Source organism: Crotalus tigris, unplaced genomic scaffold, assembly GCF_016545835.1.
Source record: "Crotalus tigris isolate CLP2741 ecotype Arizona unplaced genomic scaffold, ASM1654583v1 scf7180000019584.165378, whole genome shotgun sequence".
In the NCBI taxonomy this organism is placed as follows: domain Eukaryota; kingdom Metazoa; phylum Chordata; class Lepidosauria; order Squamata; family Viperidae; genus Crotalus; species Crotalus tigris.
Genome location: NW_024097607.1, coordinates 2,681 through 22,850, shown reverse-complemented (window position 1 = coordinate 22,850; position 20,170 = coordinate 2,681). Strand labels below are relative to the sequence as shown.

The window sequence follows — 20,170 nt, the reverse complement described above, 5'->3', positions numbered from 1 at the left end:
CCCAAAATAAAAGAGGGCAGAATTGAAGGGGACCCCAATTCTGCTTCCAAGTCCATTTCTTTCCAAGTAAGTGCATAAATACAGTTCCTCTGAGTCAGTGGTTCTCAACCTTTTTAATGCCGCGACCTCCAACCAGTCGTAAGTTGAGGACTACTCAACCGATTGTAAGTCGAGGACTACTCAACTGGTGCAGCACCGTTTGCAGAATGGGGCTTTTGGCGGGCTCAGCAGGGCAGAGACAGCCTGGACAATTCCTATTGGCTTTGGAAAGCCAATAGAATTAGACTTTATTCAAGAGAGTCTCTTCTATTGGCTTTCAAAAGCCAATAGAATAAAAGGGAGTAGCACAACTAAGGAAAAGGGGGAAAAAATGGCGGACTGCGTTGTTTGGCGACCCCCGTGAAATGGTCGTTCGACCCCAAATGGGGTTCCGACCCACAGGTTGAGAACCACTGCTCTGAGTCAAAATCCTTTTCCAGTGGGCTGCTGGGATATATCCTGGGAAGATCCTGAGAAGATTCTCCGGAATCCATAGAGGATGGAAAACGGTCGTGCAATGGAGCTGCACACTTTTTGATCCTCAAAATGCCTTCTCAAGGGCTCATCCGCAGCGGACGTCTGGAGCTTTTGAACAGCCGAGATTTCTTCCTAGCTGGATGGTAATCCCTTTTAGATCCTGCAGTCGATCCCCTCTCCCACAACAGGGTCTTAAATCCACATATCTCACAGGTCACATGGGGACACTCGTAAGCCCCACTCTGGAGTCTTTCCATATTTTGATGCCAAAGTCTCTGGTCAATCTGCAGAACAACGGGTGGAAACAAATCAAGGAGAGAAGCAACCTAGAACTAAGGAGAAACTTCTTGAAAGTGAGAGCAATTAACCATTGGAACAACTTGCCACCAGAAATTGTGGGCGCTCCATCGCTGGGAGTTTTTAAGAAGAGACTGGACACGTTATAAGGTTTCCGGTTAGACTGGAAGACGTCCAAGGTCACTTCCACCTCTGTTGTTCTGTTATTCTACCATAAAGCATATCTTGGTAGGTCCTTAACTGTACATTTATTAAATTAAAACCCCCCCCACACACACACCTTACTGTGTGTGGCACATTTCTCATTCAGCAGAATGCCAATATTTAGTTTATTCCCGGGTAAAAGCACTGTATTCCTTCCCCCCCCCCCAGGCTTGCACTTACAAAGGGTGTGATTGAGAGACCCCCTCTGCCTTTTTGATTAAAAAATATTAGCTTGGGATTTTCCTTCCAACGGGCTTGGTTGTCGTGGTTTAGAAAAGCAGACTTCGTGGTTCCTGCTTTGAATTTTTCTGCTTGGTCTCCCTTTTCACACAAACAGGGGATCCAGAAATCTCTCGGTCCAATTGATCAGCCTCCAGCAGTTGAAGACCTTCGTACCCCAAACCTACGGATGAGAAGAACGGATGGCCAGGCCTGTATTTACACGCCGGTGTTCCTCTGGAGGACCTTCTCACGGGTTGGCACGGCCTCCTGCGGCTGACCGTTGGCGGTTTTCTCCCGCCGGTTGGGCCCCGGGGTGAGGACCACCAGCCTGTCCTTGGTCGAAGATCAGATCTCCTTCCAGTTGACGCCCGTTCTCGGCCCATCCTCACGAATCGTGCTTCCACTTGGAGCTGACCTTGTCCAACAAGTGTCGCGTGCTTTCCCGAAATTTCCTCTGGGTGAAGTAGAAAAGGATGGGGTCCAGGACGCTGTTCATACTGGCAAAAGGACGGGTGCACTTGTAGGTGATGGCAAAGGCCTGGCGGGTGAGGCAGTGGACCTCGGGAAAGGAGCGGATGATCAGGTAGATGGTCTTGGTCAAGTGGAAGGGGAAGAAGCTGATGGCAAAGACGAGGACCACGATAACAATCATCCGGATGGCTTTGTCCTTCTTCTTGCGGACGGCCAGCCCGATCAACTCATCCTTCTGACAAAGGATCTTGGTCATGTTACAGTAGCAGCCCAAGATGAAGAGAAAAGGGATCAAGAAGCCCGTGACGGTCAGGGTGATGCCGTAGGGGAAGTACCCGCCTGAGTTTTCCGGTGTGCTCAGGTCGTAGCAGACGGTGCGGTTCCTCTGGATCCCGGTGGAGGCGTAGAGGAAGGTGGGCAGGCACTGAGCGGTGACCACGATCCAAACCAGGGTGCAGACCCCCCAAGTGAAGCGTTTGCCCCGTTTCTTGTGCCAGGTGGAGAGCGGGTGGCAGATGCCCAAATAGCGCTGGACGCTAATGCAGGTCAGGAAAAGGATGCTGCCGTGCAAGTTGGTGTAGAACTGGAACCGGACGAAGCGGCAGGTGAAGTCGCCAAAAGGCCAGTAGTCCTTCTGGGAATAGTTGTAGATCAGCAGCGGCAGAGAGCAGACATAGAGTAAGTCGGCCACCGCCAGGTTCAGCATGTAGATCATGGTCCGGGTCAGGACCTTCCGGGACAGCCAGATCTGAATGATGACCACGAAGTTCAAGGGGAACCCCAACGCCAGGACGACGGAGTAGACCACCGGCAGCAGGATCTGCTTAAACTCTTCGTGGTACGTGCACGAGTCCTTCACAGCAGCTGGAGACGTCTGGTTATCCATCCCCGGGACTTCTGGGGGCTCCCGGTTCGACCTCGAATCGTCCGCGCGGGGCAGTGAATCTGGAGTTTTAAGACAAAGAGTAGTTAGACCTAGTTCTCCTCGTTTGCTTTCCACCTCGTCTTGTCTCTGTCGGAAGGCCTGGGCCTGAACGTGGCTGGCTGGGGAATTATTATTATTATTATTACTATTATTATTATTATAATGATAGAAAAGTTGGAAGGGACCTTGGAGGTCATCTAGTCCAACCCCCTGCTCAGGCAGGAAACCCTATACCATTTCAGACAAATGGCTGTCCAGTTTCTTCTTAAAAACTTCCAGTGTTGGAGCATTCACCGCTTCTGGAGGCAGGTTGTTCCACTGGTTAATTGTTCTAACTGTCAGGAAGTTTCTCCTTAGTTCTAGGTTGCTTCTCTCCTTGGTTAGTTTCCACCCGTTGTTTCTTGTCCTGCCTTCAGGGGCCTTGGAAAATAGCTTGACTCCCTCTTCTTTGGGGCAGCCCCTGAGATATTGGAACACTGCTATCCTGTCCCCCCTCGTCCTTCTCTTCGTTAAACTAGACATGCCCAATTCCAGCAACCGTTCTTCATATGTTTTAGCCTCCAGTCTCCGAATCATCTTTGTTGCTCTTCTCTGCATTCTTTCTAGAGCAGTGGTCCTCAACCTTTTTAATGCCGCGATCCCCAACCGATCGTAAGTCGAGGACTACTCAACCGGTCATAAGTCGAGGACTACTCAACTGGTGCAGCACCGTTTTCAGAATGGGGCTTTTGGCGGGCTCAGCAGGGCAGAGACAGCCTGGACAATTCCTATTGGCTTTTGAAAGCCAATAGAATTAGACTCTATTCAAGAGATCTATTCTATTGGCTTTCAAAAGCCAATAGAATAAAAGGGAGTAGCACAGATAAAGAAAAGGGGGAAAAAATGGCGGATTGCGTTGTTTGGCGATCCCCGTGAAATGGTCGTTCGACCCCCAATGGGGTCCCGACCCACAGGTGGAGAACCACTGCTCTAGAGTCCCAATTCTGGGAGTTGAAGTCCACACATTTCTAAGAGGCTCTTGTTCCCCGCTCCTGGTTTAGAGTAGGGGTCTCCACAACCCCCGGTATGTGGACTGGTACCGGGCCGCGGCATGCCAGCAACCGATCCGCGCAAAGAAGCGAAGCTCCATCCGCAGGATGCAGGCAGCACCCAAAACCATGCACTCTCTGGTCCGTGGAAAAATCTCTCTCCACGGAACCGGTCCCTGGTGCCCGAAAGTTTGGGGACCTCTGGTTTAGAGCATGGCTCTCCAAACTTGTGGACTTCAACTCCCAGAATTCCTCAGCCAACCAGGGATCTTCAAACTTGGCTCTTTTATGACTTGTGGACTTTAACTCCCCCCCTGAGCAGGGGGTTGGACTAGATGACCTCCAAGGTCCCTTCCAAGTTTTTATTATTATTATTATTATTAAATACTGGACTGTGCTGAAATGGACAGACATTACACTGAGGATCAAAGAAAAAGAAGATTCAGAATATTTTTAAACATGGAACTTATTTTATCAATGGCTGAAAAAATGGGATAGAGCAGGGGTCTTCCAACTTGGCCCTTTTATGACTTGTGGACTTCAACTCCCAGAATTCCTGAGCCAGCATGAGGGAACTATGGCCCCTTCATGACTTGTGGACTTCAACTCCCAGAATTCCTGAGCCAGGCATGCTGAGGGAAAAGGGAGAGGTTTCCAAGCTGAAGCTGAGCTATGCTGGCTGAGGAATTCTGGGAGTTGAAGTCCACGAGTGATAAAAGGACCCCTGCTGTAAACTTTTTTTTTATAGCAATGAGCATCCAAAATTCTGGCTTGCTATGAGCTCTATGGGCCAGAAGATGGCAGCCTTGTCCCAGTCAGGAGCCAGACTCTGGGAATTGCTGAAGCTGAGCCCACCAACTCCACAGAGAGAGACCGACCCCCGCCCGCTTTGCCTCTCCCCACGGGGGGGGGGGGAGAATGAGGAGGGGCTGCTGGTTCCCCCTCCTCTTTGCAAGGGTGGGTTTTCTGCAATAGGGACGGTGAGGGTGCCCAAGGCTGGGATATGGCTTCTTCAGAGAAAGGAAGAAGGAAAGAAAAGTCTGTGTTGGTGAGAGTGTGTGCGTGTAAGAGAGGGAGGGAGGGAGGGAGGAAAAAGATAAAGGAGGGAAGGAGGGAAGGAAGAAAGGGAAGGGAAGTGAAAGTGCAAAAAGAAGTGGGTGGAAGGAATGAAGGAAAAAGATAAAGGAGGGAAGAAGGGAAGGAAGAAAAGGAGGGAAGGAGGAAGGAAGGAAGGAAAAAGATAAAGAAGGGAAGGAAGAACGGGAGGGAGAAAGGAAGGAAGAAAGGGAAGGTAAGTGAAAGTGCAAAAAGTGGGTGGAAGGAATGAAGGAAAAAGATAAAGGAGGGAAGAAGGGAAGGAAGAAAAGGAGGGAAGGAGGAAGGAAGGAAGGAAAAAGATAAAGAAGGGAAGGAAGAACGGGAGGGAGAAAGGAAGGAAGAAAGGGAAGGTAAGTGAAAGTGCAAAAAGAAGTGGGTGGAAGGAAGGAAAAAGATAAAGGAGGGAAGAAGGGAAGGAAAAAATGAAGGGAAGGAGGAAGGAAGGAAAAAGATAAAGGAGGGAAGGAAGAACGGGAAGGAGAAAGGAAGGAAGAAAGGGAAGGTAAGTGAAAGTGCAAAAAGAAGTAGGTGGAAGGAAGGAAGGAAAAAGATAAAAGAGGGAAGAAGGGAAGAAAGAAAGGGAGGGAAGGAGGAAGGAAGGAAGGAAAAAGATAAAGGAGGGAAGAAGGGAAGGAAGAAAGGGAGGGAAGGAGGAAGGAAGGAAGAAAGGAAGGAAGGAAAAGGGAGGAGCAAGAGAGGAGGAAGAAAGGACAGAAGGAAGGGAAGGAGGGAGGGAGGGAGGAAATAGATAAAGGAGAAAGAAGGGTCGGAAGAAGGAAAGGGGAGGGGGAGAAGGAAGGAAAGAAGGAAGGAGGGAGAGAGAAAGGAAGAGATAAGGGAGGGAAGAGTGGAAGGAAGTAAATAAGTAAATAGAAGAAGAAAAGAGACGGAGGAAGGAGGGAAGGAAGCAAAGATGGGAACAGATGAGGAAGAAAGGAACGGAGGGGAAGGGAAGTGGAAAGAAAGTGGAAGGAAGAAGAAGGAAGTTAAACAAAATCTGAGGAACAGAGGAAAACAAGAAAGGCTGGAGAGAAAGAAATGAGGAAGGAAGAAGATAGAAACGAAGGAGAAAAAGAGACGGGGTGGAAGTAGAGAGAGAGATTGAAATATATATCTTCGATGCCAGAACAACAACAACAACATAAAATAAGTAAAGTAAAACTACACCAAGCTTCTGTTTAGCATCCAAACAATCTGTTGCCAAGCAATGTAACCACTTAAATAATATAAGGTGTCTGCTCCAGTCCACCGTTTGACAATGCAAAATGGGAAATCTTTATTTTATGGTATTACTCTGTGAGGAAAGGGGAGGTGTTAATTGTTTACACAAGAGACTGGCGCCCTGGTCACAGTCTGGATGAAAAACTACGGGCAAGTTTAAACACACCCGCACCATGTAAAATGGAAATCTAAATCAATAGTAACAAGCAAACTCAGAGAAGGAACGAGCACTGAGATTGACAGACAGATCAAGAGATTAAACGAACTGTCATAAGTTCCCCATACATTCCCTAGAACAGGGGTGGGGAACGGTGGCCCCTTCATGATTGGTGGACTTCAACTCCCAGAATTCCTGAGCCAGCATGGGGGAACTATGGCCCCTTCATGACTGGCGGACTTCAGCTCCCAGAATTCCTCAGCCAGCATGGGGGAACTATGGCCCCTTCATGACTTGCGGACTTCAGCTCCCAGAATTCCTCAGCCAGCATGGGGGAACTATGGCCCCTTCATGACTTGCGGACTTCAGCTCCCAGAATTCCTCAGCCAGCATGGGGGGGGGGAACTAAGGCCCTTCATGACTCGTGGACTTCAACTCCCAGAATTCCTGAGCCAGCATGGGGAAACTATGGCCCCTTCATGACTTGTGGACTTCAACTCCCAGAATTCCTGAGCCAGCCATGCTGAGGGGAAAGGGAGAAGTTTCCAAGCTGAGCTATGCTGGCTCAGGAATTCTGGGAGTTGAAGTCCACAAGACATGAAGGGGCCACCGTTCCCGACCTCTGCCCTAGAGCGAAAAAAAAGATTGCAAAACGTTTTCCGTAAGTCACATATATCCCCCATTTTATAGGGTTCTTCTTAAAAACCTCCAGTGTTGCAGCACTCACAACTTTTGGTGGCAAGGCATTCCACTGGTTAACTGTTCTCATTGTCAGGAAATTTCTCCTTAATTCCTGTTTGCTTCTCTCCTTGATTGGTTTCCATCTGTTGCTTCTCGTCCTGCCTTCAGGTGCTTTGGAAAATAAATTGACCCCCTCTTCTTTGTGGCAGCCCCTCAAATACTGGAACGCTGCTATCATGTCACCCCTATTTCTTATTTTCTTTAGACTACTAGCCAAACCCAAATTCTGCAACCATTCTTCATTTGTTTTTGTCTCCAGGCCTTTAATCATCTCTGCACTTTTTTTTCCCAAAAGTGTCAACAACTTTTTTGTAATGTGGGAACCAAAGCTACATGCAGGATTCCAGGTGTGGCCTTACTAAGGCTTTATAAAGCATTGCTAATACTTCACGTGATTTTGGTTCTGCGCCTGTTTACGCAACCAAGGATTGTATTGGCTTTTTTGGCTGCTGCCACACACGGCTGGCTCAGGTTGAAGGCATCGTCCACTAGGACTCCAAGGTGCTTCTCACAGTTAAATTTGTTCTTGTACCTTTGGTTTCTCCTACCCAAGTGTAAAACCTTGCTTTTCTCTACAATAAAATTCATTGCTCAAGTCTGTCAACATCCTTTGGGATCCTGAGCTTGTCTTCTGGGGTATTGGCTATTCCTCCCAGCTTAATATCATCAAACCAACAAAATAGAATAGAATAGAATAGAAAATATGGAATAGAATAGAATAGAATAGAATAGAATAGAATAGAATAGAATAGAATAGAATAGAATAGAATAGGAAAATATGGAATAGAATAGAATAGAATAGAATAGAAAATATGGAATAGAATAGAATAGAATAGGAAAATATGGAATAGAATAGAAATAGAATAGAATAGAATAGAAAATATGGAATAGAATAGAATAGAATAGAAAATATGGAATAGAATAGAATAGAATAGAATAGAATAGAATAGAATAGAATAGAAAATATGGAATAGAATAGAATAGAATAGAAAATATGGAATAGAATAGAATAGAATAGAATATAGAACAGGAATAGAATAAGTAGAATAGAATAGAATAGAATAGAATAGAATAGAATAGAGCTGGAAGGGACCTTGGAGGTCTTCTAGTCCAGCCCCCTGCTCGAGCAGGAGAACCTATGCCATCTCAGACAGGTGACTGTCTAGCTAGTCTCTTAATAATAATAATGATAAAGTTGGAAGGGACCTTGGAGGTCATCTAGTCCAACCCCGTGCTCAGGCAGGAAACCTTATACCATTTCGGACAAATGGCTGTCCAGTCTCTTCTTAAAAACCTCCAATGATGGAGTACCCACAATTTCGGGAGGCAAGCTGTTCCACTTGTTAATTGTCCTCACTGTTAGGAAGTTTCTCCTTAATTCCAGGTTGCTTTTCTCCTTGATCAGTTTCCAACCATTGTTTCTTCTCCTTCCCTCTGGTGCTTTGGTAAATAACATGACCCTCTCTTCTTTGGGGCAGCCCCTCAGATACTGGAATACTGCTATCATGTCTCCCCTGTTTTTTCTTTTCTTTAGACTGGCCAAACCCAAATCCTGCAGCCGTTCGTTCTTCGTATGTTTTAGGCTCCAGGCCTTGGATCCTCTTAGTTGCTCTTCTCTGAAATTTTTTTTCCAAACTCTCAACCTCTTTTTTGTGATACGGTGACCAAAATTGGCTGCAGTATTCCAGATGTGGCCTCTCTAGGGTTTTGTAAAGCGGTACTAAAGCAGCTGTTAGTTCTCCCCTTCACTCATGCCTCCTATTGTGCAAACTCAGAGTCCAGAAACACAGGACTGGAGATCCTGCAGCTCCAGGAATGCTTGGGAACCAGGAAAATATGCCAGGGATAAAGGATTCGAATTCTTTTGCAGGCTGGAGAGTGTGACATTTGGAGATCGGGCCCTGTGGTAGCAACGCAGCCCAGCTGAAATCTGTGCTGTGTTTTGAGGGCGGGAGGTGTCCTTTTCCCACTCTCCTCCACCCTGGTGTGTCAGCCTTGTGGGTCACACCTCCCTGGGTGGTATGGAGTTGCCACCGGCCTCCTGGGCAAGGTGAAGGGCAGGTCACGTCCCTCAAACCATGCGCAGCTTTCAGCAAACCGCAGAGAGACTTTGCCAGCCCCGACAATCTTGCAAATGGTTCAACAAAGGCGCCCTCCCACAGACAAATGTACACATTCGGACACACCTTGCAAACATAGCAGGGGAACGAAATCCACAACGTGGAATGGATTATTTGTAGCTCGAGGTTTGCACTGTGGGGTCCTGGACGCTTTGTGAACGCAGTGGTTTTGTTTCAGGTGTTTCCTGACCCGACTAGGTAACATCATCAGTGCTACAAGGGAGCTTGCGCTCAGTGATAGGAGGATTTGCAGAGAGGAGGAGGAGGAGGAGGAGGAGGAGGGGGAGGGGGAGGAGGAGGACTACTGAAGCTAATGTATCGGGAACAATATCCACACCTCAGAATTCCATATTTGTAGCTCAGGATTGAACTGTGGGGTCCTGGGTGCTCTCTGAGCTTGGCTGTTTTCTTGCAGACGTTTCATGACCCAACTAGGTAACATCATCAGTGCTAGAAGGGAGTGGAGTTTGTTCTCTACAAGCAAGCTACTTGTATATAAACAGAGAGCAAACCCTGACGATATTTCCTAGTTGGGTAATGAAACATCTGCAAGAAAACAACCAAGATCAGAGAACACCAAGGACCCCACAGTCCTCCTCCTCCTCCTCCTCTCCACACACCCCACTCCCTTCAAGCACTGACGATGTTACCTAGTTGGGTCATGAAACGTCTGTAAGAAAACAATCCAGCTCAGAAAACACCAAGGACCCCACAATCCTTCCTTTCTTTCTTTCTTTCTTTCTTTCTTTCTTTCTTTCTTTCTTTCTTTCTTTCTTTCTTTCTTTCTTTCTTTCTTTCTTTCTTTCTCTTTCTTTCTTTCTTCCTTCCTTTTTCTTTCTTTCGTTCTCTCTCTCTCTCTCTCTCTCTCTCTCTCTCTCTCTCTTTCTTTTTCTTCTTCTTCTGCTCCTCCTCCTCTCCACAAACCCCACTCCCTTCAAGCACTGACGATGTTACCTAGTTGGGTCATGAAACATCTGCAAGAAAACCACCCAGCTCAGAAAACACCAAGGACCCCACAATCCTTTCTTTTTCTTTCTTTCTTTCTTTCTTTCTTTCTTTCTTTCTTTCTTTCTTTCTTTCTTTCTTTCTTTTTCTTTTTCTTTCTTTCGTTCTCTCTCTCTCTCTCTCTCTTTCTTTTTCTTCTTCTTCTGCTCCTCCTCCTCTCCACAAACCCCACTCCCTTCTAGCACTGATGATGTTACCTAGTTGGGTCATGAAACATCTGCAAGAAAACCACCCAGCTCAGAAAACATCAAGGACCCCACAATCCTTTCTTTCCTCCTCCCTCCCTCCCTCCCTCCCTCCCTCCCTCCCTCCCTTCCTTCCTTTTTCTCTCTCTCTCTCTCTCTCTCTCTCTCTCTCTCTCTCTCTCTCTCTCTCTCTCTCTTTTTCTCTCCTCCTCCTCCTCCTCCTCCTCCTCTCCATAAATCCCACTCCCTTCTAGCACTGATGATGTTACCTAGTTGGGTCATGAAACATCTGCAAGAAAACCACCCAGCTCAGAGAAGCATCAGGGACCCCACACCCAGAATTGAGCGAGGTCCTCTCTGACCAGAGATGCCTGGGATCAAATGTTCTAAGAGACGAGAACCTCTTTAGCACAGGGTTGAAGCTGTGGCGTCCTTGGTGACCTCTGAGCTTGGAGACCACCAAGGTCTCCATGGGGTCAATCGTGTCCGCCTTGTTCCTCTAGCCCAGGCTGAGCAAATTTTGAGTTCCTGAACCGGTTTTCATCGCTGGCCCTTTCCTCCACCGAAAGCCTCAAGTGCTTTTTTTCTCCCGGAAAAACTTCTGGGTGAAGGAAATCCCCTTGGATTTCCCAATATCGAACGTGACTTGTATAAACACACAGATGTAAACACTTTGCTTGCCACACAATGCTTTCTAGGGCAACTGATTAACTCAGCTGAGGTGCGGAAAACCACCGAAGCAGGAAGGATTCTGCGTCGGCTCCAACTGCGAATGTTTGTCAACGCTGCCAACATCTAATGTTTTTGCTTTGACAATAGATGGAGATGCAACCCTTTTCTTCTTATGTTTTACTCTTAGAGTTAAGAGCGAGATGATGTTGGGGGGAGGAATGTGCATGAGAGTTTAGCTAGACATAACAATGCTGAACCTAGTGTGAGAACCAAGGTTATTGAAATAAGAGATGATAAGGATTGGCCGGGCTGGAGAACTGGGGGGGGGGGGAAGCCTGCATTTCAAGATAATTGGGAGAATGTGATTTATGGCTTATGATTTATGACAATACTCCATTTAATCCTCCAGGGAAAGATTGAAGGCAAATGAGGTCGTGGCTTCAAAATCTAAGGGACTGACTTGGACAAAACTCAGCAGCACTTTTTCGTGTGACTGGCTGATAAAAACAGGATTGCCAATGTCCAGATTTATGACCGTTAATTGGAGGAAGGAATTGTGCTTTGATATTATGTGCTCAGGGGAAGGGAATTCAGATTTTGGCTTCGACTATGTTAGTGCTGATGCTATGCTTCTTGAATAAAAATTCTGTAAGGTAAACAATGCCTTGAAGTACTTTGAAGAGTTTCATCTGTTGGAACCATGACATTAACTGTGAACGGTGCTAGGCTGCATTAACAGAGGGACAGAATCAAGATCACGCAAAGTGTTAATACCACTTTACAAGGCCTTGGTAAGGCCACCCTTGGAACCCTGCATCCAGTTTTGGTCACCACGATGTAAAAAAGATGTTGAGACTCTAGAAAGAGTGCAGAGAAGAGCCACAAAGATGATCAGGGGACTGGAGGCTAAAACATAAAAGGAACGGTTGCTGGAATTTGGGATGTCCAGTTTAATGAAGAGAAGGGTGAGGGGGGACATGATAGCAATGTTCCAGTATCTCAGGGGCTGCCCCAAAGAAGAGGGAGTCAAGTTATTCTCCAAAGCACCTGAAGGCAGGACAAGAAGCGACGGATGGAAACTAATCAAAGAGAGAAGCAACCTGGAACTAAGGAGAAATTTCCTGACAGTGAGAACAATTAACCAGTGGAACTATCTGCCTCCAGAAGCGGTGAATGCTCCAACACTGGAAGTGTTTAAGAAGAGACTGGACAGCCATTTGTCCGAAATGGTATAGGGTTTCCTGCCTGAGCAGGGGGTTGGACTAGATGACCTCTAAGATCCCTTCCAACTATTATTACTATTATTATTATTATTATTAACGACGGGAGCCACTTTTCAAAAGAGAGAAGAATCCACTATGAAAGGGGTTTGAGGGAATCTATGGTGCAAAATGGGTGAATCTGCAAGGATGAAGACACCTACTTTGTCCCTTTACAGCCCCCCAGGTGCAAAATAATAATAATAATAATAATTAAAAAAAAGTTTGAAATTACAACGGCACTGATGACCATAGTTTCCCCCATGCTGGCTCAGGAATTCTGGAAATTGAAGTCCACGAATCATGAAGGGGCCACAGTTCCCCCATGCTGGCTCAGGAATTCTGGGAATTGAAGTCTGCGAGTCATGAATGGGCCATAATTCGCTCATGTTGGCTGAGGAATTCTGGGAGTTGAAGTCCATGAGTCATGAAGGGGCCACAGTTCCCCCATGCTGGCTCAGGTATTCTGGGAGTTGAAGTCCATGGGTCATGAATGGCCTAAAGTTTTTCCCATGCTTTCTCAGGAATTCTGGGAGTTGAAGTCCACAAATCATGAAGGGGCCATAGTTCCCCCATGCTGGCTGAGGAATTCTGGGAGTTGAAATCCACGAATCATAAAAGAGTCAAGGTTGCCTACCCCTGGTCTAGGACCACCTGTAACCCACCTGTTTGACTGCATCTGCAAAAGGATGCTGGCAAGGTGCGTTGGGGCTGAAGTTACAATCCCCTCTCCAACCGGTGCTCAACCTGCATGTGGACCTTAATACCCAGAATTCCTGAGCCAGCTATGCTGATTCAGGAATTCTGGGAGTTGAAGTCCACCAGTCATAAAAGGGCCAAGTTTGAAGACCCTTGGGCTATAACATCAGATTATGGATCAGGGGTCTTCAAACTTGGCAACTTTAAGACTTTAAGACCTGAGGGCTGGCTGGGGAATTCTGGGAGTTGAAGTCCACAAGTCTTAAAGTTGCCAAGTTTGAAGACCTCTGTTATGGATACTCCTCAACTTGAGCCCAAAATGTCTGTTGCTAAGTGAGGCAGTTGTTGAGTTTTGCCCCATTTTACGACCGTCCTGCCACAGTTGTTAAGTGAATCACTACAGTTGTTAAATTAATACCATGGTTGTTAAGTGGATCTGGCTTCCCCATTGACTTTGTTGATCAGAAGGTCACAAAAGCGGATCACACGAGTCCGGGACACTGCGACCGTCATAAATATGAGTCAGTTACCAAATGTCTGAATTTTGATCACGTGACCGGAGGGATGCTGCAAATGGTCATAAGTATGAAAAAGAATCCTAGGTCATTTTTTTTCAGTGCCCTTATAACTTCAAACAGTCACTAAACGAACAGATGTAAGTCGAGGGTGACTTGTATACTTCTTTGAGGAAATAAACCAATGTTTAATTACATAATGATGATGATAATAGAGTTGGGACCTTGGAGGTCTTCTAGTCCAGTCCCCTACCGAAGCAGGAGACCCTATACCATTCCAGACAGATGGATCTCCAGTCTCTTCTTAAAAATCTCCAATGATGGAGCGCCCATGATTTCTGGTGGCAAGCTGTTCCACTGGTTAATTGTCCTCACTGTTAGGAAGTTTCTCCTTAATTCCAGGTTGCTTCTCCCCTTGATGAGTTTCCATCCATCGTTTTGTTCCTGGTGTCAAACTCAAGTTGGCAGACCCAGCTGGGACATCCACAATGGAAAAGAGCTGGGCGTAAATATATTGTCATAAACAAACTGCTACACAGCATCTCTCAAATCAATAGTCCACTCCCCATAGCAACGTCAATAGTTTTTAAAGCTCTGATGAACAAATGTTATTGGTTCTTTTTTGGGGGGTGGGTGTTCCAGGGACACCTTTGGTCAAAGCAGAGATGGGGGGGTTCTCCTGCAAAAGGTTTGAGCCCCCCCCCACTTTTTGTAACAGCCCTTTTCCACAAGTTCACCTGAAAGTGATTATCTCCAGCCTTTTTACACTGGGGGTCTTTTATCTCCTATTTGCACAACTAAGAGGCTGAGATTAACTAACCATGGGTTTTATGTAAAGAAATCAGTGGGATCAATTGTGGGTCTGCGTAAACAGATCAATTGTGGGGCTGGGCAAACAGATTGGAGACTCTGACAGGTGTAGAGGATATATATTGGGTGCAGAAGACATATATATATATATATGTATGTATGTGTGTGTGTGTGTGTGTGTATGTATATGAATATATATGTGTGTATATGTCTATACATGTATATGTATATATATGTGTGTGTGTGTATACACACACACACACACATATACACACATACACAAATGTATGTATGTATTTTTGTATGTATATATACAAACAGATTGGAGACTGAAAGCTGTAGAGGAAAAGCCTCTGTGTGTGTGTGTGTGTGTGTGTGTGTGTGTATGTAGATATGCAGATATGTAGATATGCAGATATATTTGTTTTCGTCGAAACGTCGCCAAGACACTTCCAATTTTACGTGGGAGAAAACCCGAATAACCAAAGACCTACATGCATATGTATGTATGTATGTATGTATGTATGTATGTATGTATGTATGTACGGTATACACAGTATATACGGTAGACATGTATATATATGTCATATTGTATATATATGTATATTCAATATATATGGTATATATAGTATATATGTATGTATGCGTAGGTATACGTGTGTTTATATATGTACACACACCTGCATACATATACATTCAAGTGGCCCTCAACTTACTTCATTTAGTGACCATTGAAAGCTACAACCCCAGTGAGAATGTGACTTATGTCCGTTTTTCACCCTTACAACTGTTGCAGCCTCCTGTGGTCACGTGATCAAAATCCAGACGCTTGGCAACCAACTCCTATTTACGACGGTCGCAGTGTCCCCGGGGTCACCTGATCCCCTTTTGTGACCTTCTGACCTTCTATGGGGGAAGCCAGATTCACTTAACAACCATGTTAAGTAAATTTAGCAACGTTGGCTAGAAAAGCCATAAAATGGGGCAAAACTCGCTTAACAATCTGTCTTGCTCAGCAGCATAAATCTAGGTCTCGGCTGTAGTCATATGCAGAGGAATACATGTATGTGCATGTGTGTGTGTGCATGTATATACATATATACATACATACATACATACATACATACATTCTGGTGAAAATGTTCCTTGAGAATGCAGAGCTTTGCACCCGGCAGATATGCAAATGCATGCAAATTTTAATCGCCATCTATCAGTCTGCAGTGTTTACACTCCAATATTTACAACACCAGCCCAGCCATATAAATGATGGCTTTGGCATGATCTCCTGATAGATTACTCTGCTGTTTATGGATTAGGAAGATTTAAAAGCTTTATTGAGAAACTCAGCTGAGGAGCAGGACTGCCCAGAAGTTACAGATCCCAGGCCAGAGCGGGCATCTGCAAGGGGAGGGGTTCTCAAAGTCCTCAAAATGCATCCTGATCAAAGCCTCACCTTTTTTGTGTAGTACAGTGATTCTCAACCTTTCTAATGCTGTGACCCCATAATACAGTTCCCCATGTTGTGGTGACCCCCAAGTGGGTGTGGCCACCAATAAGAGGGAGTAGGACAGCTAGGGAAAAGGGAAAAAAATGGCGGACAGCGTTGTTTGGCGACCCCCGTGAAATGGTCATTTGACCCCAAATGGGGTCCCGACCCACAGGTTGAGAACCACTGGTCTAGTACATGCACATGCTTACACACAACCTCCCTTTGAAGGATGGGAATATATCCTTAATGTCTGATTTTGCAAGAAACTAGCTAGGGAGATGAAGTCGACCATCTTAATAATAATAATAATAATAATAATAATAATAATAATAATAATAATAATCCCCCAGTGAGGCACTACCTTGACGCCCCCAGTGAGGCACTACCTTGACGCCCCCAGTGAGGCACTACCTTGACGTGGTTGTGGGGCTTGTGTACTCTGAGGAAGATGAGAGCTATGCCAGAGGTTCAACCATACTGGACAGGTCTCATCAGAGGAGTCAGACAAAGAGTGTCTCTCCCATAAAAATATGGTGAGACGTAAATTGCAGAATGCCATACCGGCTCGGACGTCGCCCGGGTTAACAAGGTCCGCACTAGATATTGGAGTTCCTGGATATCTGGTGAAAACTGGGTTACAGGACTCAGGACTGTTGGCTGAGCAACCAGGGCTAGCAGCTGCAGAACTACTGGAAGAAAAGGTGTTTACCCGTCGCAGATACACAGTGATGGAACACAAAGAAATAATGATCTGTTACTACAGATCAAGTCCAACAAGAAGAGGATATCTAAAACGAATGCACCAGTTCTGGAAAGAACAACATCCAGAATCAGAAATAACAGACCAGAGACTAGCAGATCAACGCCGATTTATAACACGAAATAAAGTATTTACAGAAACAGAATTGGACGAACTGCAAAGGTTTACCCAGGGCAAAGAAATCAAAGCCTTACCAGAAGTAATTCAGAATGTAGAGGCAAACCAGGGGGAGTTGGCAGTGAAAGAATCCAGTAGAGATATACAACTGTTCTCATTTGGAAACCAGGCACCTCTTCCTCAGGAAGAACAAAACCCTCTAACTAAAGAAATAAAAGAATTGAAACAAAGAATAATTGAGCATCTAGAACAGCACAAAAACAACAGAATAAGGCTGCCTGCATTGAAGCTTGTTCCAAAGAAACAGCTAGCACAAGCATTAAAAGATGCAAATACTGCAATAGCAAGTATAAGCACCAATTCACTGCAAGAAACAAACCAATAATGTACAGCACAGCTGCAGTTATAACAGAATACCTGGGATGTAAAATCAACAAAAAAGAAAAACAAACAAACAGTGCACCACAAAAATGGAAGGTTAGACTAGAAAATAAGATCAGCAAGTTAAGATCACATGCAAGCAAGCTAGAACAGATGAAAGAAAAGAAGCTGAAGAACAAGAAGACCAAAGAATACCTAATCAAGAAATACCACTTAGAAACAAGGAAGATCAAGGAAGCACTGGAAATAATAAAGCAACAATAACAGCTATAGCCAGGAAACATCAGTAGATATGAAGCTCGAATTGCAAACTATAGGCAGAACCTCCAATTTCAATCCAATCAGAAACGTTTCTACCAATCCATCAATGGAGAAACTGCAAGGAATCAGTCAGTACCTGACAAGGAAGAAACAGTGCAATTCTGGAAGCAGATATGGGATAACCCAAAGAAATACAACAAGGATGCAGCTTGGTTAAAAGAGGTGGATGCAAATAAAACAGAAGTTGAAATGAAAGAACTAGTAATAACAACAAAAATGGTAGAAAAAAGAGCAAAGAAAATCAAAAATTGGTCAGCACCAGGTGAAGATGAACTGCATGGGTTTTGGTTGAAACATCTAACTGTTATACACCCACTCATTGCCAAGCAATTCAACAATATACTACAAGGAGGAGAAATTGAAAAGTGGCTAACAACTGGGAAAACCTACCTAATAATGAAAAATCCAGCAAAAGGGGCAACACCAGGCAACTACAGGCCAATTACCTGCTTACCAACAACTTTCAAATTACTAACTGGTGTGGTAGCTGATGCAGTACAACAGCATCTAGTTGAAAACAATCTCTTTCCACCTGAGCAGAAAGGAAACCGCCCCAATAGCAGAGGAACAAAAGATCAACTCCTAATAGACAAAATGATCTTGGAAAACTGCAAGAGAAGGAAGACCAACCTGAATGTGGCATGGATTGACTACAAAAAGGCATTTGACTCTCTGCCACATGATTGGATAATAAAGTGCCTAGAAATAACAGGAGTCAGTAGAAACATCAGAAAATTTGTGCAAAGATCGATGGCACAATGGAAGACACAGTTGCAGATCAATGGTGAGAGCTGGGAGAGGTTAATATCAAGAGAGGAATATTTCAAGGAGATTCATTATCACCATTACTATTTGTTATTGCACTGTTTCCTCTGTCAACAATACTGAATAACTCAGGACATGGTTATCAAACATCAAAAACATCTGCCAGACTATCCCATCTCCTTTACATGGATGATCTGAAGCTGTATGGAAAAACATCATCTGAAATAGAATCGCTGCTCAACACTGTCCGTATATATAGCCAAGATATTGTAATGGAGTTTGGCTTGGACAAATGTGCACACTTACTATCAAACAAGGAAAAATAGTGAAAACTGAAGGAATCAAGATGCCCCACGAAAATAACATTAAGAGTCTGGATGAGGAAGAATACTACAAATACTTGGGTATCCTTCAAGCTGACAACATCAAGCACACTGAAGTCAAGAAAAAGATTAGAGTGAATACATCAAGAGAGTGAAGAAGATCTTAAAATCCAAACTCAATGGAGGAAATACCATAAAGGCAATCAACACCTGGGCAATCCCAGTCCTTAGGTACACAGCTGGAATAGTGGACTGGACTCAAGCAGAACTAAAAGCAATGGATAGGCAGACCAGAAAAATAGTGACAATGAATCACACCCTTCATCCACGCAGTGACATTGATAGACTTTATCTACCAAGGCAAATAGGTGGGCGTGGGAATGCTACAGTACATCAGATGGTTTTCAGAGAAAAAAATGGCTTTGGGAAGAATATCTGAAGAACAATGATGAAGAATGCACTGAAAATTATATATCAGGGAAGGCTTACTAACTACTGAGAAGACCAACCTGCCTACAAGAAAGACCAAATGAAGAACAACTCATGAGGCATGGGAAGACAAAGCACTACATGTCCAATACATTAAAAAAAAAATAGCTGGGAAAGCAGATAACAACAAGACCTGGCAATGGCTAAGAGCAGGAAAATTGAAGAAAGAGACCAAGGGACTAATTCTGGCTGCACAACACCAAGCCTTAAGGACAAATGCATATAAAGTCAAAATTGAGAAGACAGCAACAGGCAGTAAGTGCCACTTATGCAAAGAAGCTGAAGAAACAGTGGACCACATGGTAAGCTGTTGCAAGAAGATTGTACAGACTGACTACAAGCAGCGGCATGACAAAGTAGCAACAATGGTGCATTGGAAATCTGCAAAAAATATCATTTGCCTGTAAGAAAAAACTGGTGGGATCATAAAATAGAGAAAGTCATAGAAAATGATAAAATTAAACTGCTCTGGGACTTCAAAATTCAAACAGACAAGCACCTGCAACATAACACCCCAGACTTAACAATTGTCGATAAGAAAGACAAAAAAGTCTGGATAGTTGACGTGGCAGTGCCTGGAGACAGCAGAATAGATGAGAAAGAACTGGAGAAGATAACAAAATACAAAGACCTAAACAAATAGAAATAGAAGACTGTGGCAAAAGCAAGCAAGGGTAGTACAATAGTCATAGGCTCCTTGGGCGCAATCCCAAAACAACTGGAGCACGCACTTGAACAACATTGGCATTGACAAATTTGCTTTAGTCAATTGCAGAAAGGCGGCCTTATTAGGAACTGCTTCCATCCTGCGACGATACCTATAATTACCATCAACATCTACTTCTGCCTATCCCAGGTCCTGGGTAAGGACTTCGATTAGGGTTTTGACAAAATGAAATCCAGTCTGAACATCTGGCTGACTGTGGCGATGATTGATAAGAATATAATATAATAACCCCCAGTGAAGGCACTACCTTGACGTGGTTGTGGGCTTGTGTACTCTGAGGAAGATGAGAGCTATGCCAGAGGTTCAACCATACTGGACAGGTCTCATCAGAGGAGTCAGACAAAGAGTGTCTCTCCCATAAAAAATATGGTGAGACGTAAATTGCAGAATGCCATACCGGCTCGGACGTCGCCCGGGTTAACAAGGTCCGTGCTAGATATTGGAGTTCCTGGATATCTGGTGAAAAATGGATTACAGGACTCAGGACTGTTGGCTGAGCAACCAGGGCCAGCAGCTGCAGAACTACTGGAAGAAAAGGTGTTTACCCGTCGCAGATACACAGTGATAGAAAACAAAGAAATAATGATCTGTTACTACAGATCAAGTCCAACAAGACGAGGATATCTAAAACGAATGCACCAATTCTGGAAAGA

The 20,170-nt window shown here is 44.8% G+C and overlaps 1 protein-coding gene across 2 annotated transcripts; it reads right to left on the bottom strand.

The window, feature by feature from the left end:
* Positions 1–342: 342 nt before the first annotated feature.
* Positions 343–19,928, bottom strand: P2RY6 (pyrimidinergic receptor P2Y6). Of its 2 annotated transcripts, none has more exons than XR_005559203.1 (2): positions 1,198–2,797; positions 343–800 (listed from the first exon to the last, which is right to left on the bottom strand). XR_005559203.1 is itself a non-coding variant. In XM_039363756.1 (2 exons), exon 2 carries the CDS (start codon positions 2,594–2,596, stop codon positions 1,625–1,627), a length of 972 nt encoding a protein of 323 aa, XP_039219690.1. In that variant the 5' UTR covers positions 2,597–2,655; positions 19,915–19,928; the 3' UTR covers positions 1,043–1,624. The 2 variants fall into 2 exon arrangements, 1 of the variants encoding a protein (XP_039219690.1); XM_039363756.1 differs by lacking the exon at positions 343–800 and adding an exon at positions 19,915–19,928 and having other exon boundaries at positions 1,043–2,655.
* Between the last annotated feature and the right edge of the window lie 242 nt (positions 19,929–20,170).

What these genes read in the sequence shown, in the direction of transcription:
- P2RY6 (XM_039363756.1), bottom strand. Translation starts at nt 2,596, where the DNA reads ATGGATAACCAGACGTCTCCAGCTGCTGTGAAGGACTCGTGCACGTAC.